Source organism: Planococcus citri, chromosome 3, assembly GCF_950023065.1.
Source record: "Planococcus citri chromosome 3, ihPlaCitr1.1, whole genome shotgun sequence".
Classification (NCBI taxonomy): domain Eukaryota; kingdom Metazoa; phylum Arthropoda; class Insecta; order Hemiptera; family Pseudococcidae; genus Planococcus; species Planococcus citri.
Genome location: NC_088679.1, coordinates 41,438,083 through 41,463,686, shown reverse-complemented (window position 1 = coordinate 41,463,686; position 25,604 = coordinate 41,438,083). Strand labels below are relative to the sequence as shown.

Below are 25,604 nucleotides of genomic sequence, written 5' to 3'. Positions count from 1 at the left end.
TTTTTTTTTTTCTGTAGAGATGACGAGTCGAATAGATTATTTTAAAAAATTTATTTCGTAAACAAAGTTCTAAAATCACTCAACGTAAAAAAAATACTTACGCGTAAAAATTTACACAAAAACTTAATCTCTAAATTTGGCTTTAATAAAAGCAGGCAACGGAATCAAGTAAAGCAGACAATTCATAACAGCAGCCGAAACAGGAAATACGAAAGTGACGATTAAATTGAAATTCGAATCTAAAATTTCAGATATACTGTAATCGGTCGATCCTTGATTATAGCGTTCCGCCAAATAAACTCCACCGTCCAAGTATCGGCAGACGAATTGTTCAGAACTAAATCCTGTTATCGAACAGCTTAAACCATTCTCTTGAGGCAAATTGTAGAGTCTTCCTTCGCCAAACATTTGTCTATTCAGAAATGCGCTAGCGTAGCGTGTCTGACATACGTAGCTGAAGTAAATCAACCATTCGGATATGCTTGAGAATGATCTAAAGTAAAATTATTTCTTTGTAAAATTTACTCTGACGATGAAAAAATATTTTCCAAGTTGAACTTTTACCTTAATGCTCCGGTTCCAAGAATTAACATCATTATGGAGAGATACAGACTAGTGATGATCGTTATAAATGCGCTTTTAATTACCATCATGAGAGCCATAGTCTGTTGCTCGGCTAGTAAATAACATCCCCACAATATTGCAGTAAATGTATAAAAATCATTCAAGCTTCGCAGATTGGTTATTCTGAAAAAGAATGCGAAGTTACATGTATCAATTGGTTGCTGGCTTTTATTAAAGTTAGTGTAGGTGCCTATAACTGCGCTTACTGGAAAACAACGTATGAAGCTAAAACTGTCGAAATAATGGAAAATGGTATTGAAAACAACCAATAAGTAAATAAAAATAATGGCCCAGAATAAATTCCTTGTCTGGATTCTTCGTAATATGAATTTCGATAGACCGCAACTGAAAGAATTCGATTATTTTATTAATATGAATTTTATTTTTATCATTTAAAAATGAACTAGGTACGTATAATATTCTTACAAGTGTAAGCAGTATTAATAATGGAGATCACGTAGGTACCCATTAAGCACGTGAACAGCAATCCATTGCGAGAAAAAAAAGTCCACTGGTAATTCTAAAAATACCAAATCGATTGAAAATAGACGAATAAGATATTAATGGAAAAAATTGCCAAATAATTACCTGCATATTTCTAAAGAAAAACCACACCAACGTAAAAAATAAGGGCAAAGTAAACAATCTCATGAAAATTTGGCAAACCGATCGATAATTGAAACAAAAAGTTGAAGCAAACAAACGTCTGAAAAATAAAATCCAAAAAATCATTGAATCCGATTGAAAATTTCAGTTTTATGCACGGTATGAGAAACTTACTGGTATAAGGCAAATCCAACTTTGAACGTTCCCGGTTTATTGAATGTAGAGTAAGGTATTTTGTGAGACATGGAGGAATTATGTTCTGGTGATCCCAGCAACAAATGGCTCGTGGCTGAAGCTGAAGATTTTCTGTACGGTCCTCCTTCCATTTTGAATTTCTCAACCAAAGCAACAATTTGTGTATTGGATTCGATAAATCTTTCTCTCGACCTTCTATCAACGGTTGATAGGCATACTGAAATTAAATTATGAAGTACTGTATATGCAACCAACTTTTTGGAAATAGGCCTAAGTATATCACGAGAATGAGACTTACAATAATACATTAGAGGATTTTCTAGCTGAGGACACGGGAAACCAATCGCTTTGAAGTATTCCAACATTAATCGGGTAGGACCCGTGTATACAACATCGCCTAGGCAAAGATACGTAACACGATCCAGAAATGGAAATACATCTGATCGAGGCTTTTCCATTGTCAGCACAACTATACGATTCCGCCTTCTTACATGATTACTTAACATTGATACAATCAAGTAGGTTGTTAAAGGATCTAAATCAACGGTGGGCTCATCCAGAAGCAGTAACACTGCAAATAAAATTTTGGTTAAAATTCTGGTTTTTTTTTATTATTTTTTTTTATTTTAATGAAACAAAAATTTGTCTGTGCAATTACACAAATAAAGAACTTACTGGGATCTTTAATAAGTTGTGTTCCTATCACAACTCTTCTATACTCGCTGGTGTTCAGTTTCGATATACTCCATCGTGCTACCTGACTCAGCGCCAAGTCAGCAAGAACTTGCCTGACTCTGGATTTTCTCAAATAAGATGACATCTAGGCAGCAAAAAACACCAAAAATAGTACATATTTGGGCAAGTTCACAATCAAGTTTACGTATCATATCATAAAGTATTACTTGAGGTCCAATCACGAGGGAACCTGCATAATGAATAGTTTGTTCAACAGACAAGGTAGGTATCAACTCGGTATGATGGCTAACATAACCGCAAGTTCTTTGAAACAAATTTACGGTCATGGGGCTTCCATCGAGCAAAACTTGACCACGAGTTGGGCCATGACTTCTTCGAGATATTACTTCCAATAAGGCACGTTTGCCACTTCCTTTGGAACCTAAGACGGCCAGTACTTCGCCTGCTTTGACCTCAAGGGATACATCTTTAAGTATGAGTCCGGTCTGAATGGTGCCAAATAATGTTTGAAAACACGATGCTGGTTCCACCTGAAAAAATGCAGTATTTTTAATGACACTTCTCGAGTATTTTAATGTTACCTCAGTGAATATCAGTCAAAATAGTTGCCTATTGGTTATTTTTAAGGCGTTTAGTTTAAAATTTTCACGTTTATATCGTTTATTTATTGATCCTAACTATAAAAAATTAATTCTTGAGATTTGTTTCTTGGATTTTTTGCATCGAATAATTGAATTGTAGCAAGATTGGTATTGGGTATGTCTTGTAGGTTAATACGTTGAAAACAATGTGTTCACATGACACGGCTAGGTAGGTACATAAATAAATTAGAGTTTGATAATAAAACAAAAAAAAAAAACCTTTCAAGCCTTCAGAATCAGATCAAACATCCATCAAACATTTACCTATAGGAATATCAATAGTACCTTACCTACTTACCTACGATACATTCACCATTATACCTACCTACTACGAGTATGCTCATAATGAGTAAAATTACGAATGTATTATCAAAATATAAAATTAATATCCATTCACAACAAACACCTAGATAACATTGTTCAATATTACCTGCCCTGAATGGAAAATATTACACAGTTCCAGCGAATAATCCGGCCCAACCATTTTCCTCATTAGGATTCACAATGGACGTACACTACTTTAAAAACGTCATTAATGAGTATTTAATTCGCACGTATTTACTGATATTTTTGTTAAAAAAACACTACGTTTATGACGCGTTCTACTCGTTCATGATTTCGTACTGATCATTGATACACCTATACAACGGTTGTAGTGAAAGGTATGCAGGTAGAACATCTCCTTCCAGCGACAACTTATGCTCATCCTGTCAGTAATGCCAATCTGTAGCAATTGTACTAGAATTTATTCGATGAATAAAACATAAATTATTCATTCTTCAAAGCTTTTTATTGATATACAATTTTCATAAAAAATGTCTATCATTCTAGAAAAATCACGACGTAAGCATATTTTTGCACCCATCGCCTGTTTTGCTGTTATCCCAGAAAAATGTCCATTTCTGTGAGTACCTAATTCAAGTCATAACAAATTCTTGAAACCTGGTGTTGTAAAAAATACATATTATATTGTGAGAACAAATAATGTTATCAATTTTCATTTGAAAATAAAGCAAAAATTGGTTCAATTTTAATGCATTATTACGTAGTGTAGTTATTTTTGCAAATTGTAAGCTGCGAAGTTTTATGTCAGTGTATTTCGAATGGATAAGTTGGCACTACGGTACCAGTTCACTGTCATCAGCGGTGTTATTGTTCGCAAGAGTGATCTACGTCTGCTGGAGAAGCGGGAAACGAGTTGCTCATTCGATCCACAAACTGGTTGGAAGTGTGTTTTTTCGTGGTTATGCATTTACAAGTACAAAAAGTTACTGTTTTAAGTGTAAATTTTCCAAGTTTAAAACCATCAATTGCGTAGTGAATTTGTTTCTCTTGAATACTTACTTGGTGTTGTGTTTGAAAATGTTTAGTTTGTGAACTTATTTATATGTAGTATTTAATTACCTTAATGTGATTGGAACGAACGGAACGAAGACATGTTGGGAAATGTACCGGTGTTATAATAATGGTATGTTCAAGTTTTTTGTTTTCCTTCGTGTAGTTTAATTAATTCTATGGGTGTTGTTTTTTCAAATGGATTTTATTTTCAACTCTGATGGCTAATAATTCGTGCTTCTGTTTTGAAAATTATCAATATTTGTACCAACTAGTGATAATAACTGTGTTATCCGATGGGTGACACTTCATGAATGATGAAAACATGGATGAAGCATAGTACCTATACGTATCTCAATAATGAGAATGATAAATGATCAATTCTGTGAAGTGCTTTTATCAGTATCAACTATCAAGTATCACTGCTCACTGCTGAATAGTGAATGATATAAGTTATCATGGGTGTCACTTTGAGCTAAGAGATGGCGTTTTGAACTCTTTCTTTAACGTTCCATTATGTATTATCAATTTAACAAGGTGCATAAAAGAAAATAATCATCAAAAACTACCTGTGCGCTTAATTCACCTATTGAAATGAAATTGCCGAATAGGTATTAGGTACATACATTATTACCGGGTGTCCAAGAATAAGAGGGTTTGATACGTTTTGATAAGCCAAAAAGGGGAAAATATTTCCCCAAGTCAAAATTGAAAAATTGAAAAACAATCGAAAAAAATGTGTTTGAATTATTGTTTTAATGCGGAATGAAAGATTCTCTCGGGTTTCATTGAAACAATCACTCAAACGCCCATTTTTCAAAATGATCATTCAATTTTCGAATTTTCAAGCAGGAAATTTCCTCTTTTTGATAACATCAGAAACCCTTATTTTTGGACACCCGGTAGAATACTTGCTTGAAGTGACTATGACAGTGAGATGATAAAAATAATCTTCGTTCATTGTACAATAGTTCAATAAAACGATTATTCTCTTTGGAATTGGATGTAATTTATATTTTCACAACAAAATAAATAGATACCTATTACCTAACCTGCAAGTACATAGGTAACTCCTCATTTGGTGTACCTACTCTTCTCTAAAATAAATCGAATTTCTCTCTCTCCTCTCTCTCCCTCTCTCTCAAATGAATTCCCATTCTTCCTTCTTTTTGTAGAAACAAAGATTTTTGGTAGGTACTTATACATGTAGTATATTTTTTTTCAACTTTTCAAATTGTACATACTTTGTTCAACGAATATTTAGAATTAATGCTATCAGCGGTCCATCTCATCAATTTTTCATTTTCAGCGTTGAGTAATCTTTTTGTTTTTTCGCGTTTCAAGCATACTGCTATAAGAACCCACAGTACCTACGTATACTTCGTCTTCCTAAAGTAATTTTTTCTCCATTTTTTATGCTTTACGAGCTGTAAATGTTGGAACATCATACAGAGTCAAATATTGCCCCAGTGTAATTAACACGGTATATGAATTGCCAGAAAATATTATCGTCCATTTCATCGGCTTGGTATGCCAAATACCAATCCTGTTTACATACATTCCGTAGAACCGGTTCTGTTCCGATATTACGACATAAACTACGTTACACATCCAGTGTCCTCTCTGCTGTATTCACCATCACCTAAGCCCTGAAGTGTGCAAAAAACTTGACTCGAGAATCATATTTTAGATTTCCTTCTGGCCATAGACGAATCTTATGTATAGATGTTGTCAAATTTAAGTTGGCAATTGTTTATGAAGCTCAGATCTACGTAGGCACCTTACCTATTTGTATCATGCTTTTAAAAATTTCGCGATGATGCTGACGATGATACAAAAAAATCTCGTTTGAAACGGATCACATACCTATTTGAAAATATTGGGATCATGTATATTTTTAGTGTATGTTAATTTATGGCTTGCCTATATCTTTAGGTGCTAAGCCATCGTTCCAATTTCATCTACTGGTTCTTGGTCAATGTAACGGTCAAGTTCTGGTTAAATAGAGAAAATATCTTTCGATATTACTATTTCATTCCTCTGTTTCTTTATAACTTCGCCGATAAAAATGACGATGAATCTTAAATAGGTAAGGTACCTGTATGGTTCTTGGTTCTCGCTTCTTCTATTAGAAATACATATATACCCTCTAACAATAATCATGAGGTACCTAGTTTGCTCTTATTTAATCGAGATGTGAAATGTGAAATACTGCTAGATCTTATCGTAAATTTTGAAGCCTTACAAAAAATTAGAAATGCGTGTAGACTGTAGAGATCTTTCTTTAGGCGTCTGCTTAAAAAAGCACGCTTTAATCTAACTCTGATAGGAACTGTGCTTTGTATAGGTTCGGTAGGTAGTGCGGGTAACTTGACTTCGTTCATGTCATTAATCACTTCAACTAGATCATTTATGTCTATGCTGCTTTGGAGTAGGTAGGTACTCATTTTGGAACTCTATCGTATAAATTTGTCGGAATGTTCACTTCGTTCATTATTGTACTACGAGTATAGTTCGTTATGAGTTTATATGATTTCGACATGTATGACGAATTAATGAAAAAATCTTGTGTATATAGGTAGGTAGTGCAACTATCTATGTGCTTCACCTACGTAAGCACTGATATCCAAGTACCTCTACTTGGATATTAGGTACATATTACTGAACAGTATGAGGTGCAGTGCACTGAGTAATAAGATACGGGAGCATACATAGAAGGAAGTAAAAACCTAAGATTATGTCAAAATATCATCAACATGAGTACCTAGCTATAAGCAGCCATTTCTGTTCTCAATGATTTGCTTCGGTTGGCCACTGCAAATAAAACATTAGTGAAACACTTCAGAAATTCGTAATAGGTAGGTACTAGGTACTCAATTTTTACTTATTGTTGAACAATGATTTTTAAACATGGGAAAACTTAATTCTGACCAGCAGGAATCATAATTGAAAATGAGTTTTTTTCATCGATATACTTACCTAAGTAAGTATAGATACCTATGTATACAGATTTGAAAAAAACCAATCACTGAGAAAATGTTTTAGTATGCTTCCTCCCTTCTCCTCCTCCCATGAGTTCAGGAAGTTCTAGATGAACATATTGACTGTCTGTCAAATTGATGGAACAAATGAATGCGAGTGCTTAAATTATTTTTAGACAACTTTTAGATCATGCAAATAAACGATGTAATGAAAACTGAATATTGTCCGCTAATATTTTAGTACGATTGTTGGAAGGGAGGATGACTTTGAAAACTCAACAACTTTTTGAAAAAAATCACGGATTTGGCACCATTTGTATTCCAAAATACATATTTCATTTCCCAAGTTCCGTAAATGACATCTTTCGATGTTTTGGCTCAATTAATGCAAAATATTTGAGAAGAAAAAAAATTTCAAAACCCGAATTTACCCAAAAATAAGCGATTTACAGTTTTTTGATTTGATTGCTGAGTAGAACCCTAACAAGTTGGGTGGGAGCTAGAGCGAAAAAACCGCGATGAGGGTTTCTCAGTATTTCTGAGCACACTGTATCTAACGATTTAGGTGTTTACTTTGTTGTGATTGTCGCAATTTCTATAGCCACAATTACATTACTAGAGACGTGTGACGTGTATGCAAATATGTAGTACATAAATGAATATGTATCGTTACAGAGGCATACCTATTGATACTTACAGCTTATTAACGTTTCTTTGCATCCATGTGACGAATAGAATTCAATGCATGAACTTCAATTTGTGCTGACAATATGTCAGTGATCTTGCTAGATACCAGCAAATAATTTATCACACTGTAATATTTATCAGTTTCACTAAGCTGTGCTGTTCCTTATAAAAGAACATAACCTAGATGTTCTCATTTTCAATAACGTAAAATATACCTACCTACTTTTAATAAACCTTAAATATTTACCTATTTTCTTTCATGCAGGCAACAGTTTCGTATAGATTAGGGTCGTTCTGTCGAAATTGTTGATTCATAATATTGCAGAAATGATGTTGAAAATTCCTAATGCAATTTGCAATTATATTTTTTTCGTTTCTCCTGATTTTTTCCTTGTGTGTCTGTCTGTTCCATTTCAGTTCGGGTATTGTCCATGGTTGCATTGATTATATTGATGGAAAAAATATCGAAAATGATTCGATGAAATATCGCGAGCCTTGAAAATACACGTTGTAGGTAAAATAACCTCTGCGATATCATCGATCTATGAAAAATCAAACGGTGTGAAATTGCCACCATTACTAACAAAACTACACTGCTTCTGCATGTGAAGTACCTACATTAAAATGTTTAATTAGAGAATTAGTATTTTTTGAAAAGAGTGAGCTATTATTGGGAACTGAAAAGTTCACATTTGTTTTTAATCCATGTCACTAACCGGTAACCATACGAGAGAACTGAAGACTCAAAATTTATGATGCCTGATGGTGTAGGTATATGAATGTAGGCAACACCTTTTTCCAGCAACTTTGCTGATTTTCTTCCCTATTTGTTCGTTTTTACCACAGCATTTTACGTCATTACTGTTTCTTCTTTATCAGGAAATTGAACTTGAGTGTCCTCTACCAACAATATACCTACCTAGTACCTATACTGCAGAAACTGAAAAGAAAAAAAAGTTGACTGGAAAGTGAATACGTCTTCGTGAATTCCTGTTATTCAATTATGGGAAATAGAAATCTACCAAGAAAACATTCTTTCTCGTCCTGAAAAAATATCTGCTGTGTGACTTGATAAGTCATACGTGTACCTTTTATATACCTTCGCATTTGATTTCTACGTTCATTGATGGTTCCATTTTACTTCTATTTCACGGATAATAATTTTATTAAAGGAAATCGAATGCTAAACCGCGATTGACCAATTCGTTTGTATTAGGTATAATTTTAGAGAGATTTATCTCGTATCTTACTTGTGGTATTTTATGGATATAAGGATAGGTAGGTACAGGTTGTTGGATTTTTACTTTTTTGACCAATTTTAAGAATTAACCAGCATTACATCAAGTTCCGCTGTATTTGCTTCATTACCAAATGATGACATGTTAGTTTTTGCTATTAGGTATTTTATGTCATGGCATTTTGTTTGATCATCAATGAAGGTTTTTTTTTGCACGATGCATCGGCGTATTCTCTAGATTACCATTTAACGGATGTAGGTATTCAGTCTGTGAAATTTACTTCGAATTAAATTTCAAAATTTCTTCGAGCCCTACTATCTAATCTATGACTTATATTCTTTTCTTTTTTTAAATAATAATAATCTTTGGTTGTAGGTACATTACATATGATAGAGAAGATTAGCCTTTCTTTTTCCAATTATTATTTTTTGATAGTTTGCGTTTTGGTTGTATTCACGGTGATTATTACTGACACCTATTAAAATAGCGAATGGAAAAAAATTGAACTTTTACACTCTATTTATACTTCCTTAGGTGTTATTGGTTATGATATTAAATATCTGCAGACTGCAGATAGTCATTTCATGGTTTAATGGATATTTAATTTTTACTCGGAATAAAGATAAAAGTGTGGGTTGGCTATTCGAAGGAATGTTTTCTAATATGTAGGTACTAGGTAGCTATCTGGAGTAGGTATGTTTTTATTAAATAAAACTTTCATAATAGTGAAACGAAACACAATGAAGGTTTTGCTAGAGATTCGAAGCCAAGGTGGGTAAATTGTAATAATCTTATACAGGTATAGGCATTCTTTGTACAAAGAGATCGGAATTTTTCTACATATGTACGAGTATTTGTTTACTTATATAGTCGAGTAACAAGTAGAAATTTGTTGGTTTTATTTTTATTTTAGATACAATCCTTCGCATGCTACTGCCTTACTCACATGGACTGTTGTGTGGATGATATTAGCTTCATATGAATGATTAATGATAGTCATTAACCTTGGTCTGAGAAGCTAATCCCTTGAACTTACAATTAGTAAAGCGACGAATTGTTTTCCAAAAATATTTCTCACGATGCGATGTAAATATTATACGCAGAATTTTTTATATTACATATTTCATTCGGGACCGTTACTATTTCTTCGCAATGATAAAAAAAAAGGAGAAATGAACAGTTATGAAAAAAAAGAATACCTACCATCTATGGAGAAATACATGTAAAATGTGTCTATTGCCTATGCAGATAAAATGTATAAAAATATTAGTTTATCATATAGTTACTTTACTTTGTGGTCCAGATAACAAACGGATGTGCTGTGATGTCAGTGATGAGCTTGTTTAATTTACCTATTGATCCAAATTTCTACAACCTTAACATTGCTATGCTGAGACTATATGGTATAGTGAGATGCGGTATGGCATGCTGAGTCACATTATTTTCGCATAGTGAATGTCAAATACTGGCTTATCATTGTTTTTTCTTCATTTAAATCGTGCACAAGCACACAGAGGTATTCGTATTGTTTAGGTAAATGTGACCTATCTCACGCAATATCGACGTACCCACTACCTAGTACCTACCCACTTTTTCGGTATTGTGATTCGTAATTTTGTAGTACCTAACCCTTTAATCAAATATTCGATTACCGTCTGAGATATGGTGAGCATTAACTGATGAAAAGACATACTCGTATAGTAGGTATGTCTAGCTATATCGCGATGTAACAGTAATTTGTCAGCTCTTCGAATGCAATCGTATTTCACGGTTTTTAAAACACGACTATGATGAAGATGATTGATCGAATCTCTATGTGGTTTGATTTGCCACAAGCTTTGAAATATCGCAGTTCACTTACCTTTAATTGTACGTGAAGTAATTATAAATCGTTCGGACGTTGTCGTATACCTACTGCCTATTCGTGATAGTTTCGTTTTAGAATAAAAGTAGTCTTGACCATAAGCGACTCAAAAGCTGAGTATTTTACTAAGTTGTGTGCTATGCACATGCACATTATTGTGCGGAAACCAGTTAGATACATAGAACTGCGTATTGAAAATGAACAGCATCGAATACCGTTCAAAAGACTATGCTCGGAATAATAATTGGTCAATCGAAGATGATGCGATGCGAGCACGTTTAAATTTTACGGTTCATTTGCACTGCTGAGTGCTGATCTGATGTATAGTAGGTAGGTATAGTAGAAGACAGCTGCGAGTATGTGCTTGAATGACGTCGATTATTACCTATAGGCAGAATTTTGACAGGTGCTGCGACTGCGAGTATGAAAATATCGAAAATTATCCAAGTGACGAATGTGAGATGGAGATTGGCTGAAAGAACACAGAACAGAGATGCTATCGTAGGTACTAGGTAGGTAAATGTGGATTGTGGATTTGAAAATAATGCGGTTTGATCTCATCGTAGTTGTCGGGTTACCTTGACTTTTTGATTGTGTGTTCGATTCGAATCAAATACCTTCTTGGTCTTTTACTGTAGTAGGTAGCTATTTTGCGTTCGAGATGATGAATCAACGGATGGATTATAGAGTCGAGGTCGTACTGGGGTCAAAGTCAAGATTTCTAGGATTACAATAGGCTGAAGAATAAGCCGGCTGATGTGAATAATTTCGTATTAAAATTCAACTGAGATAGGTATTTTATCTGTTATTGTACTGTATGTATAGGAATGTCACATTGATCAGTGTATCTCAGAAGAGTTACGATGAGATTCTTTCATAATCAAATTTATCGAATAACCACGATTTTCAAGGGAAATTAACAATGAAAAGTTCAGGAAATGAACAATTTTTGTTTTTCAGAAACTGAATTCTTTTCTTCAAGTTTTGATAAATTTTGGAAATTCTAATTTCGAATTTGGCTTACGAATAATACATATTAAAACCGGATCCAGTCGAGTTATAGAGACAGCTGATGATTGAATTTGCATCCTATATTCGACACTCCAAACCGATTGATGGGGGTGGGTTTGAGCCACCCTATTCCTGACTATGAAATTTTGAGCAAAATGATCGCTTGATAAGTTTAGATCTGGGTAATTTCTTTCGCCGAGTACGAATCTAAGAACCTGTAAACAAAGAACCAATTTTTATGTTGAAAGAGGATTATGAACTGCCATTTTTTTCCCTTACGACAAGTTTAGCTGTTACTCGTATTTGTGGAGGCTCGATGGCGGATTTTGCAGTGAGACGTTTCGAAAGTAGGTAGAACCCAAATTTTCAGCTACCTCAATCTGTTAAAAACCAAGGTTACGTTGAAAAAAAAAGAATCAAAAATATAAATTGTCGACAAGTCTCGCTTTTTGCTAAAAACTGCAAAAAATCTCACCTTTTCAAAATTTTTTAAAACGTCTCGTTTCTTGCCCAACATTTCTGAAAATTATCATATTTTTGAAAAAAAATTGCAAACATTCTCACTTTTATGCCAAAAAACAGCATAAAAACTATTTTTTTTTACACCTGGAAAGCATCTCTGTTTAGCTATTAACTGCCAAAAAGTCCACTTTTTTTCCAAAAATTGAAAAAATTCTCGCTTTTACCAAATTTGCTAAACTGTCTTGCTGTTTTAGGTTCCTAAAATTTCAAAAAAAACTTTAATTTACTTCCATGAATTTCCAAAGTATTACTTTTTTGCTAAAATTATAAAAAGTTTCGCTGTGCATTTGCTAAATGCCCATTCAGTTAAGTCTCGTGTTTTGCTAAATATTTTCACTTTTTTTTTCCACAAAAATAACTTTCCTCCAATAATTGTCAAAAAGTCCTGCTTTTTGGAATTTCTGAAGTCTTGGTCGCATTTTTATATCGGATTTTATTTGGAACGTTTTGTTTCCCAATTTTTTTTTGCGTTGAACCCAACAGTTTTTTGTAATTTTTTGTACATTAAAATGTTCTTCTTTTGTCATTACTGCCAACTTGGAAAAATCAAAAAAAATCCCTGTTTTTGGCTGTTTTTCTCGATTTTTTGAAATTGGCTTCACTGCGTTCCAATATTTCCCCAGTTTCAGGAATGATATTTTTTCAATATTTTTTGCTAAATTAATGCTAAATATTTGGAAAGGAAAAAAAAAATTTCTCCAAAATTAAGTGATTTGCAAATTTTTAACCGCTCAGTAGAACTCTAAGAGTGGTTTTGGATTTTGACGGCTATAGCATGAATCGACACAGAATCTCAAATAGGTACCTGAGTCATTTCTCCAAAAACAGGTTCAGTATTGACAGGAGCAAAAAATCACGATTTTTTCGAAAATGTCCCCTCTTTAAACGCCCATTCTCCCCTCCAGGGGCACTTTCAGAATTGCCTTTTTTCTGGGTAACTTACAACTCAAAATGAAGGTTTTTGCTGAATTTGGTCAAAATCAGCCGACTTTTTTTCACGATCCACCCATACCTGTACAATATGTACAACTTCGAAATGTTTTTTCAAGAATTTTCCAACGCTTGTAGATGAGCATTAACTCGCGAGTTAGAAACGAATACTGACCCTATGATCCACACGTGTAACATAACACATTCATCTTATCCAAAAACAAACAATCAACGAGTGTCAACTGTCAACTACTCTCAAGTGTAAACCTATAATTAAAGTACCACCCTCGAAAAAAAAACAAACAAACTAGGTATCCACATAAGCTATACGCATAACTAATCGTATCGTTCCCATTGTTGGGGAAACTTCGAAGGTCATATACACCTTGTTCGGGCTAAAAACTCATACGGCACGACATCGTCGGTGATATTTCAAAAAAAAAGCTACGCCTCTTCAACTATAGGTATTTGTAGATAGGTGCCCAAGCTGCAGACAGCGATGACCCACCATACATTGATGATAATCATACTAACTATACGTACCTAGTACCTACACATACATAAAACGAACAATACGATTAATAATTTTACACCCATGGGTGAGTGTTTGATTAAAGTTTTATAATAATTATGTATAATCTAAGTACCCGCCCTTCACATGGGTATAAATACATAATACAGACTCGTACAAACATCAGATCTATTTGGTAATCTCATATAGTAAGTAGGTATATGTGACTGTGACACCCAAATTCAAAATCGTCGTTACGTAATTCCGGCACAATTTCTAACGAGGAATAGGTGGAAAATCATTCTGAAATATTATGAAATTCTTGAATTAATTAACGAATTCGAGAATGAATGATGACTTAACATTTACCTACTCATTGAAAACAGACATTATCACTGATACGAGCGCGATAATACGGTAAACAGTAAACACTTGGTACCTGTAATCTAAAACATTTCGAATCTAGCGGCGCAGCAACCGGTTTCAATGATTCTTTGCCGGTCATTTATGAACTGAAGATTGTGGTCTTGGTCTCTGTGTACGTAGAACCGAAGTAATTATCAATTACTTTTTCACGTACCTACGTATACTTATAAACTATAATATATAGATAAAATTGCATTGGTCGTAGTTTTTTCACGGTACAATGCTCAACCTCAAGGTACCTAGACCTACCTACATATTTGAGGTAGGTACCTGCCTTATTCGTCATTAGTCGCATTTTTTTTCTTTTTTGATGAAATCCGCTCGATATGATCATTTTTATAGGTGGCTGTGTTCTTAAAACGTACACCAGGTCCACGTAAATTTCTTCTTGGGCAGATAAAACTACATAATATAGAACATAGTTTCAAATTAAACAGATACCACTACCTGTGCGCAATTCTTCATTTGGACATGAAGCGTTAAATATTGCACAGGTCTTGGTAATCACTAACCATCTTACAGCCAGTTCGGTAATTTTACACAGTGCATCAAAAGGAAACAAACATGTAATGTGTTAAGCAATTAGCTTGATAAAATGAACTTCATCATAAGTAGTTAGTGATTGTTCATCCGGGTATACTATTTTTATTACAATGCGCGTACGTTTGTACAAAAATTCAAATGGCTATAAAAGTCAAGTCTATGAAAAGTCTCTGGCGCTAGTCAGAGTAGAAGAAAAGCTCACTGTTGGGGGATGAAGGACCCTCAGAAGTAAGAAAATTTCATATGTATCTGAGATACGCAGATGAGACATCTTTCTACTCATTGAGAACACCGACTTTGGAAGGCAATGCTGCAGAGGATCTGGTAGATCTGCGGATTGGGCGAAAAGACCACGAATAAACAAAGGAAAATTCATTTTTCCGAAACGATTCGTCCTTTCAGTTTCTGAAGCAGACACCAGCATCACGTTCAGAGTGAATTTTTCCTTGATAATATCCTTCGATGTCAGTTCTGTACATCTGAATCTTGCAAACTGGCATCTATTCATGAGACATCCTGTATGAGCGACGAATGAATTGAGAAATTAATCCCATTCAACGTTTCTCATTTTGTACGATATTTCACATTCACCATTTAAACAAGTACTTACATAGATAGATGAGTGGGTAAGTCTATAGGCATCGAAAGTCCCAAGTAAAATGAATGAATGAATGTCTAAAGCAAGGTTTGTAGGTACAAACCATCATCATCAACAACAACAACCATAGAGCAACGGAACTGTTACACGTATTTCAAGGTCGAACCGCGAGCATATCGTATTATGAAAATTTTACGCAAAAACCATAAATGCAAATCGGAATTAGGTAGGGTATGAATTTCCTGCATATTGAAAAACGGAAAGTTAAACTAGCTCGCATATTTTCGCTTTTGGAAAAAAAAAACTACGGGCGAGTCAAGTTGGTACTTGAGATAATCTCCATATAATCAAGTACTTTCACAAATTTCACACTCAAGCGCAGTAGCCAAAACGATAATAATAATTCGATATTAAAATAACGTTTGTACGTACTATACCTAGACCTACGTACATTAGTTAAGCCGTCCCGTCCATTAGTGTTTAATAACTGTTTTCATAGCGGTTACTCAAGGCCCATTGTTTCGGTTAGTTTGGCCATCACTCGGTGTAAAAGAGTCTATTGTTACGTCAGAAGAAAAACGTAAAAGCGTGTCAGAAGTCGTATCGGTTTATAATTATTTCTCCCTCAAGTTTATTCGCCCACCGCAGACCAATTTGATTTTTATCTGTGGGTACTCCGAGTCCGACGACTCTCGTTTAATCTATGTAAACTTTGTACGTGATGAAAGAAATGCAATTTTTCTCTTGAAAATCCCATTTGTTTACATTCGATTTCAATTCAATAGGTAAATACGAACACTTATACCTACTTAAAATAGTTGAACGTCTTTTCGATGATCGCGTGATGATTATGGTGCGAAAAAGCGATAAAATTATTGTTTCGATTACCTATAAAGGTTGTGTTGAGAAATCACTTCTTGTTGATGCTCTATGATTTGATCGAATTAATTAATGGAGGTTTACAAATTGACGAGGCTTTTATGCTTTACAATTTGTTCGAGGGAGTTTCTTGTTTTCTATAGATAAGTACTGATTCGATCTTCGAGATTAAATTGTTTTACGCAATGGTGAACTTTTATTGTTTGTATAATTTTATGGTCATTAGCGAGGATCATTAATTCTCCTTTTAAGCTGTAAAGAAATCTGTAATTTTTTCTTCTGGGATTAAAGTGTAGTGTTTCTGAGAATAATTATCATCGACGTGTACCCAGTTAGATTTCATTTTCTTTAGAAATATACAAATAAAGCTGTACCTATTCCTTGTTATGGGATAAAGTGAAAAAAATCGAGTAAGCCATCTCCGATTCTGTGAATGGAAATATGTACTCGAGTGTTGCCTGAAAAAAAGGCTGTATCTTCTCAGCTGTTAGGGTTTTGTGGTCTATTAAATCTCTCATGTAAGATGCTTTCAATATAATCGTAGGGTCGGAGGTGCGATGATCTCATTAGAATTTTGAAGAACAGAAGAGCTCTTCTCAATTTTCTAATACACCCAACCCCCCCCCATTCTCCTCCTCACCGATCAAACGCTGCGTTTGGTGTGCATCGACCGTACTTACTTACGCACAATATCAAGTGAAAAATGAGATCTCAATTTGTATCAAACGAAACGATGTTAAAATTTTATAGAATATTTTACGACCCGAAAAAAGTATAAAAATCAAAATAAGGGACAAATTTTTGAAAATTTTGAGCACATTGGGTAAAAGAGCAATTCAATAAAGGGAGACTTCACGCGAAGATGTTCCTGATGCTCAAATAAATGGACTAGATAATCTATATTCGATATCACAACTTGTTAGGTACTCATTGAAAATATTCCATGAAAAATCAGTCCATTTGTTTTATTTTTTTGGAAATAAATTTTTGAAACAGATTTATTTCCGTCTCCATTGAAGTGATTAGGTGGAAAAAAAGGTCCACTACTTACCTAGGACATGCAGTTTTTTCGCATTTTTCTTCGATTGTTTCTGGTATTTTTTTTGGCGTTAGGTATATAGAATATGGAGATACTAAAATGCTTAAAAATTAGCTATCTACTAACATTATTTCTTCAACAAGGGTAGGTATGCTTGAAATATTTTTTGAAATAATGCCAAAAAATATCGTGTGTGAGAGATAATGCAAGAACTGCAAGAAGGGGCCTTGATGGCTTGCCATGAGGAAGAAGAAAATAAACATTTCTCAAATCTAACGTAGCCTGAAAGTTCAAAGATCACGTTAAAGAGTTTGCATTCAGTATAATTTATCAAGGAGCATATTTTTCATGTGAAACATGTTGCATAACTCTTTCGAGTTGCAAAATCAAGAGAATTGTATAAGGGGGAGGGGGGGGGGGTTCATTGATATCACTACACATTTTTTCTTGAAGGAAAATCGCTACAATGTGGATTACAATTTATAATGTTGATCTCTTTATCAACTGCTGTTCACTGGGACATTTGAGGTCAATATAAAAGAAGTTCAACATTTGGCACCCCTAGGTATATAATCAAGATTTGGCTCATTGTCTAATTTTTTTCGAGATTGTAACTTTTTGCTCGCAGAGTCAGAAAATGTTTCATTTTTACTGTGATTTTTTGTTAAAATGTTAGAATTTGGAAAATACTTCAGTCCATTCACATTTTAAAAACTCAATTCTTTAATTTTTTAAATGATAAATTTTTCCATTTTTATTTTTTCAATATGAAACGTTGCATGTTATCTAATAGATACTTGAAATCGTTATTAAAAAATCGTCTCTTGTAGTAGTAATAGCAGTATTATTTTGCCTTATCTGTTTTTTTTATTAGCGTTTTTCTAAAATGACAATCTCTCACCATCCCACCTTCAAAAACATCCGTAATAAAAAGAATCCATTCAATATTCATCATGGATCTTTTCATATAGGTACTTGCCAGTTGCCAGACCACTTTTATTTTATTTTTAGTTTTCAAAATTTGAAATTCAGATTTTTGTAATCACTTGCATACTCTTGCCTTATCATAAAATGCTCATTTTTAAAGCATTAGTTATCACATACCTATATTTTAAATTATGGATAGCTTTATCACAATTCACATTGCCGTGTTCGAATAATATTATGTATGTAGGTATTTGCTACCAAGTCAAACAAGTGCACGTTAGATAGTTGATGATTTATCGAGACCTTGATGAATTTTATTTGATTTTTTCTTCATTCATAGAATTTCGTAATGTGCAACATTTTGGAAAATATTCAAGATTTTTTGCCCTTTGAACTTGAATTAAGAATGTTTTTCTGAATAAGTAAACATTAAATACGTTTGAGTAGCTTTACTATTCGTTTCAAGAATTTGTCTCATGCTGCGAAACGGTGATATTTATAGGTAGGTAGCTAGCTAAGCATCTAGTAGGTACTTAGGTGCAAATGTGATGTGTTCCTGATTTGATACTTGAGCTGGAAATTCAATTCAAAAAAGTTTCCGGGCGTTGGCGTGAAAAAAATAATGTAAATAGATAGGTATACGGACGAAGTCCATAGTTCGTGTAAGATTACATAATATAACTCTCCTCGTGTAGTCTGTATAATTTTCATACGTGTTGGCTAAAATCGTGAACTTCTAGACCCACTACACCACATACATTGTATCAACTTTTACCATCTCTGAATCAGAATAGAATCTATACCTACTTGAGTGTTTTGAATTGGGCGATTTGGACATGTTGAAAAACCACGTTATGGCGTCGAAAGGTGTAGGTATAAGTATTAAGTACGTAGGTACATTGGTGTATAGGAAAAGGAATGAATCAAACCAGCAACCAATGATGGATGGCGAGCATGGCCGAACAATGTCAACGATTAAGTGAAGAAATGATATTACGAAAGATGTTAAAAATGATTATTTATCGTAGTACCTACCTAAGTACTATAAAATCAATTCTTTACACCGGTGAAAAATATAGCCAAGTTTATAGTATAGGTATAGGTGCTAGGTGCTAGGTGCTGAGATGGAGCGTGTCTTTTTTTTGTATGAAATTGTCGTATCTATCTTACGTGCTACTTGTAAAAAAAAAAAAAAAAAGGCAACGTTCCATTACCATATTGTTAGGTGAAGATTGATTGACCGGGTATAAATTTTGGCCAAGTTATTACTGACCTGAATACCACGAGTCTGTTTTGCGGCCAATTACCGATAAAATTTGTATGATAGATTTGCTGCATCCTGTGTAGCGTTAGGTACCGTATTGTGACGATAGGTCGTAATTGTACCAACCTACAACTCTATTACTATATAATATAAATGGATGTAGAAAAAAAAATTAGATTTACAAGAGGTGTTGGATATCGAGAGCATGGAACTGTTATGAACTATCAAACTTCTTTGTGGTTTAGAAGAAACTAATCAGTTGCATTTCTTATCGCACCGAAATGGCGAATACACCGAAATTATTGGAGTATCACGTTGTTATTGTAGGTATAGATGGGTCTCTTATAGTATTGATACAGTTAAGTACTCTGAGAGTATTGATGAAGGTGAAGTTCAACAGATACAGTTAGATGTTTACGTTTAGGTTTAACTTTAGGTTGTGCTCGATTGGAGATTATGAAAATGCTGCGACGACCGTGGTGTCAATAAATGTCGTACTCGCGAATTTAATGGTTATACTTATAACGGAAAATAAGTACGATTTTCTTCTTATACCGAGAGTGTCTTCATGGCTTCTTCGGAGTATCCAACTGATTTTTGGATCAAGTCGGACTCTACACCAAGTTAACTAGGTAGGTATATTCTCCGAAATCATATACCATAAATTTCCGTCTTGTACTACTATAACTTTCTCTAGTTCTGAAAATGTAATCAATTCTCTCGAATATTAAGGTTTAATGTAGAATAATTATACAGGTAATTTACGTAATACAAATATCAACACTATGTACCTAGACCTACCACCCACCTCTTCTTCCATTCTTAATAATAAAACCTATTAAAAAAATAAGATCTTATACAAGATACACGTATTAGGTATAAGATAGGTGCTCTTGTAAAGCGCATTAAAAATCATTGGCTTTGTTTTTGTATCGCTTTGCCGGCGTATGATGCTTTTTAAAAAATATACCGCGGAGGAAAAAAATTCTAAAATAGATCAGATTAGTCACGTATTGAATGGCAATTAGTAAATCATTTAATTTAGTAACTGACACGACGTGATACAGTTTGTTACGCAATTACCTTTCATTGTCTAGGAGTAGTCATGCGTTGTTTTTGCTATCGAATACACATTTCCGCTTCTGCTAAAGCATCATTAGGAATATAAATTTTCTTCGCGAATTTCCCCCAATAGGTAGATTACAGATAGGTAGTAGGTACCTAGGAATTTTTAAAGTCATTCTGCTGAAAACGGATTATAATGAATATTTCCGAAGTTTTATTGGTTGGTACAGTTTGCTTGTTACTCGTACTTACCTACCCATTCTCCCCATTCTCATTGTGTAAGTGGAATTGAGGTAAATCTTTCATTTCAATTATTCAAAGGTATTAAACTTCCGGAAAAAAACTACCTAATGTTGAATCGCATTTGATTAATTTCCGACCAAACAAATGAATTGATTGTTTTCTTTGAAAAGTAGCTTTTTGATTTCTCAATAATCTCAAGAGTAGTCCACAAAATGTCAGAAAAAGTAGGATGGGTGTTCCTGTTCCCTAAGTAAGTATTCAAAATAAATTCCTCTCAAAATTTCTACCACTTTACTTATGTTGGTGAATTTTTTTTTTAATTTCAAATTCCTATTTTTGGAATTTTTTAATTTAGAAAGCTCAAAATTTTGCTTTTGAGCAACTAAAACTTTTTCCAAGAAGAAGATTTTGAGGCCTGACCTTCCCCTCTCCCACCCTACCTCCTCCATCACCACCGGCATCAGAGGATCAAGTCTCAGCTGAAATTCAGCCGGATATTTTTTATAAGAGGAAACCTACGAGTAATGGAATTGAAAAATCTGTCTCATTGTGTTGTTGAATTTATGCTAATTTTAGGGGGGAAAAAATTTTGTTACATTTTTGAACGGTCTTAGAACATGAATTTTTGTGATATTCATTGGAGACCTTCAGGACAGTTCTCTAAATAAAATTTCAGCTGGTCAAATGGAAAATTGAGTCTTATGGGACAAGTTTTTGAATTTTCCCAACTAATTCACGAGTCAAGTGAATTGATCAAAAAATTAATTGAACATTGAGGTATCTATCTATTCCAAGAAGCCACATTTCTGGTCACATTTGAATTTACATTACAATCACATTTTTTATAAATCTGAAGTAGAATTTTTAAGAACTCTATTCTTAAAAATAATGGTTTTAAATCCTGAAATGTTTTGGTTTAGTAGAAACAACTCTGAGGGCATTTTTTTCAGACAATATTCTCACCATCACTTCATTTTGAGGACCACTTTCGACAAGAACGCAGAAAAAGTGTGGGTATTAATTTTCTTGACCAAATTTTTTTCGGAAAAAATATCCCAATATCTAATTGTGCTTTTGGGCACCTATAAGCCTACGTACGTATTACGATTTAAAGGCCACTTTTTATTTTGATGATATAAGTATGTACATTATTGACATTTTTTAGTGGCGTTATTTTAAAATTATTGAAACAGTTTCTATTGATTTTCAAGCAGTTATTCTATTATTACATTTTTTAAAACTGGATATAATAGAAAATCATGAGGTAGGATGCCATTAAAGTCTTTGATACATTTTAAAGAATTTTTAATCGTAATTATATGAAACAATCTTATTGATTATCCATTTTTTAATCAATTTTTTGAAGATTTCAAACCTTAGGTATTCTTTTGAAACCATAGTTCTTTAAGAATTGAATCCTCTCATAAAAAATGCCAATTATATGGAGAAATTTGAACAATCTAACTTTTTGAAATCATTACCATAGGCCTAAACAAGTAGCAAAATATTTTCCAAGTAAATTATACCTATGTATTTAACATGCATGTCAGCAACTGCATTCATGATTCAATAAATTAGTTCTTTTCATTCTCATGAGATGTCGTTGATTGAACGAACCGTATACGCGAAAACAATGAAAAGAAAAAGAGGATTCAGCTGAACGGACTGGTTATTGACCCGAGTACCTCTACCTATAGTATAAAACATGTTCACAACCGCAAAACAGCAAGGTCAATGACGAAGAGAAGCAACATTTTCATTATCATTATCATTTACGAATTCGAAAATACACGTGTTTTGTTTTCTTTTTCATACTCATAAGAGTATAGTACCTATAGCTAGAATAATGAAATAAGTGCCTCATCGGCTCATCTTTCTACATACCTATACCAAGAATACATATAAATTTAATTACTATAGTACCTCTACCTATTTCTTTCGCTTCTGTGGGAATAAGATCCGGGGCACGTAGCAACAATTTTTTAATTGCTGCTTTAAAAAAAAAGGTTTTGACCGTTGCATAATTTATGCAAGATTTCGTACTTCTGTAAAAAAAAAAAAAAAAAAAAAAAAAAAAACGTGTCCGCAGGATTAACGGTCTACATTTTGAGTTGCGAGTTTGTTTATACACTTAGGTACATTACATATTTACCTTACGAATAGGAGTTATTAATGTTTCGTCATTTTTTCACCCATTCCTCTCTATACCTCACCTAGTCTTATCATCATGTTAATTTTTTTAGGCAATCCTAATATTGCACGATTTCGTGCCAAATAACGGTAACGTTCTGGGTTTTGTTTGATGTACGGAATCGCATTGGTGACACGATTCTATTGTCGAGCTTAAATACGCGGTAATTAGTCGAAACGTCGAATAATTAAAATTTTCAAAAATCCATGTACTTCTGATCCCGTAAGTATAAGTCGTGTTCGATGACCACGTTTTGATGGAAAAAATCCAATAAAATAAGAATATAAATGAAGGATGTACTCGAATTACTTTATGTAATAACCGATTAAACTTCGTTTAAAATAACTTATATACGTTCGTTCGTGAAATGGCGTATTCGTTAATTGCCGTAATTACATACTTACCTCCAAAACTTGAACCAGTTACGAACCGTTATCATATTTATGCAACAAATGCATTGTTGATTTTATGTCTTTTTGGTTAGTTGTGTGGTGATTTTTTATTGTCTCGCGGGATGATGATGTATAGTGAAAGATTTGCTGTTGCACGTCTCAATTCCGCAGTATCACTCTGAGAGTAATTATTCTTATTTTAATATTTAGGTGATCGCATCTGATGAGTTTTTTCTCCTTTTGCGCTGTAGGTACAAATTTGAAAATCTTTGGGATTTATGAAATTTAACTTACCTACTTACTTAATAAGTCTTTCTTAATACAGAGTGATTCCCTCAGCTCACTAACTGCTATTCAAAATCTATTTTCTGACCACCTCCTAATTCAAAATATCCATAAAACTCTATTTGATTTACAAAATTCAAACTTCTCCATCCAGTTTATGTATGTATGTACCCAGCCATGTTGGAATCACAGGAAATGAAATTGTAGACAAAAATGCAAAATCCGCCACTACTCTTTCTCTTCTCACATTTATCACAGCTGACGACCTTAAATCTATCTTCACCCAAAACACAAAACAAGCTCTTTCACCACAAAAAAACTACTCAGTCTTGGAAAAACCTATCTCAACTAAATAGACTTGAAGAAATCATTATAACCAGATTGAGAATTGACCACACAAAAATCACACACAATCACCTCTATGAAAAGGCCCCAAAACCCACATGCCAGTTCTGCACGTCAGAACTTATATCTGTCCAACACTTACTATTTCACTGTCCCTCCTTACATCAGCACAGACTATCCCTACAAATAGATGAAAGATCCCTATTCATACCAGACGACCCTTCAGAAATTAAAAAATTCTTAGACCTAATTAAAAAACTTAACCTTAACAACTCGATTTAAATCTCACACGACGGGTGTATAATCAAGTAATTACAAACACCCCCCCCCCCAAAAAAAAAAACTTACCTACTTTGGTAATGTTTTGTAAATTTGTATCCACAGTTTAAAATTTTCATTTGTTCAGTTTTTTGATATTTTCATTCGAATTTTCATGGTTTTTCAATTTTTTCCCCTTTTTGCGTTTATAATTCCATCAGACGATGATAGCACTAGGCAATGGGAAATTTGTGTTCGGGTTGAAAATGAGCTTAATCGATACTTTAGACCCTAAAAACAAAAAACAGTGTGGGGTTTTTCAATTTGAGTTGTTTTTGTGGTCAGGAGAGATGATCAAAGTTGCAGAAATGGTCGTTTTTACCCTACTTCAGAGTTTGTAGCGACATCATTATTGTTTTGCGAAAAAAATAAAGTCATTTTCGAATTTCAAGCATTCTCTAAAGTTGTTCAATTTCGTCAGAAAAAAATTTCGTATTTTTTTTTATTTCCTCCTGGGTCCAGAAAAAGTGGTGCCGGGAATTCCTCAAAATTGAGAAAGTCAAAAAAAAGTCGGTAAAAGCGAGACAAAATTTCATCAAAAGTTTTCAATTTTTGAAGTACATACATGAAATCAAAATTTTTAAAAATAATTTCCCACAAAAAAGCTGCTTTTGCTCCGCCAGCAATGTTGGCCCACTTGTACTGAGCACCCTCTCCCCCCTCCCCCCAATGTTGGAGAATTTTTTAAAACTTTATTGTTGCTCTATATTTCCTCTAAACAACCCTTTCTTCAAGAAAAAAATTCTCTTTCAATTCTGTAATTATGTTGGCCCCCATGCACAGAGCCTCAAAAAGTTGAAAAAAAAATACTTACTTATCTAAGTACTAAAAAAATTGATAAAAATGTTTGAAAATTTTTCATTTTCAAGTACCCAATGGATCCAATTTTAGTGACGTTGAATCGGTCAACTTCCTGACATTATACCACACTTTTGAAAACCAGAAAAAAATCTTGTTGACTTTCTGACATTATAAGTACGTCAGACTTTTAAAAACTTGGTAAAAAAAATTAATGTTGTGAATTTTCAGGGATCGTGTCAGACTTGGAGGGCGGGGGGGCGGGTGATAAAAGAATTACTAAAATTTAACCCATGAAACTTTCAAAAATAACTTTCTTATTTAAGTATATTTTGTAAGACCTTTTTCAAATTTGAAATTTTAAGAATAAACTTTACACTTTTTTAAATGATTTTTTCTTAAAAATTTAATGAATTCTTGATTTGGTCATTATTAAAAAATTTCTCCAAG

At 33.6% G+C, this 25,604-nt stretch overlaps 2 protein-coding genes across 3 annotated transcripts in view; one reads left to right on the top strand and one right to left on the bottom strand.

Moving 5' to 3' along the window:
* Nucleotides 1-32: 32 nt before the first annotated feature.
* LOC135841411 (ATP-binding cassette sub-family G member 5) lies at nucleotides 33-3,417 on the bottom strand. The gene is made up of 10 exons (XM_065358352.1): nucleotides 3,193-3,417; nucleotides 2,328-2,651; nucleotides 2,101-2,245; nucleotides 1,724-1,996; nucleotides 1,405-1,642; nucleotides 1,213-1,330; nucleotides 1,051-1,144; nucleotides 831-969; nucleotides 565-747; nucleotides 33-493 (listed from the first exon to the last, which is right to left on the bottom strand). Exons 1-10 carry the CDS (start codon nucleotides 3,253-3,255, stop codon nucleotides 124-126), a joined length of 1,947 nt encoding a protein of 648 aa, XP_065214424.1. The 5' UTR covers nucleotides 3,256-3,417; the 3' UTR covers nucleotides 33-123.
* A 471-nt stretch (nucleotides 3,418-3,888) lies between these two features.
* The window catches only part of LOC135841409 (ATP-binding cassette sub-family G member 8), a 38,529-nt gene continuing 16,813 nt past the window's right edge, over nucleotides 3,889-25,604 (top strand). For both annotated transcript variants that reach the window (XM_065358351.1, XM_065358350.1), the window contains exon 1: nucleotides 3,889-4,230. The gene's annotated coding sequence lies outside the window, so the exon portion shown is untranslated. The remainder of the gene's footprint in view (nucleotides 4,231-25,604) is intronic.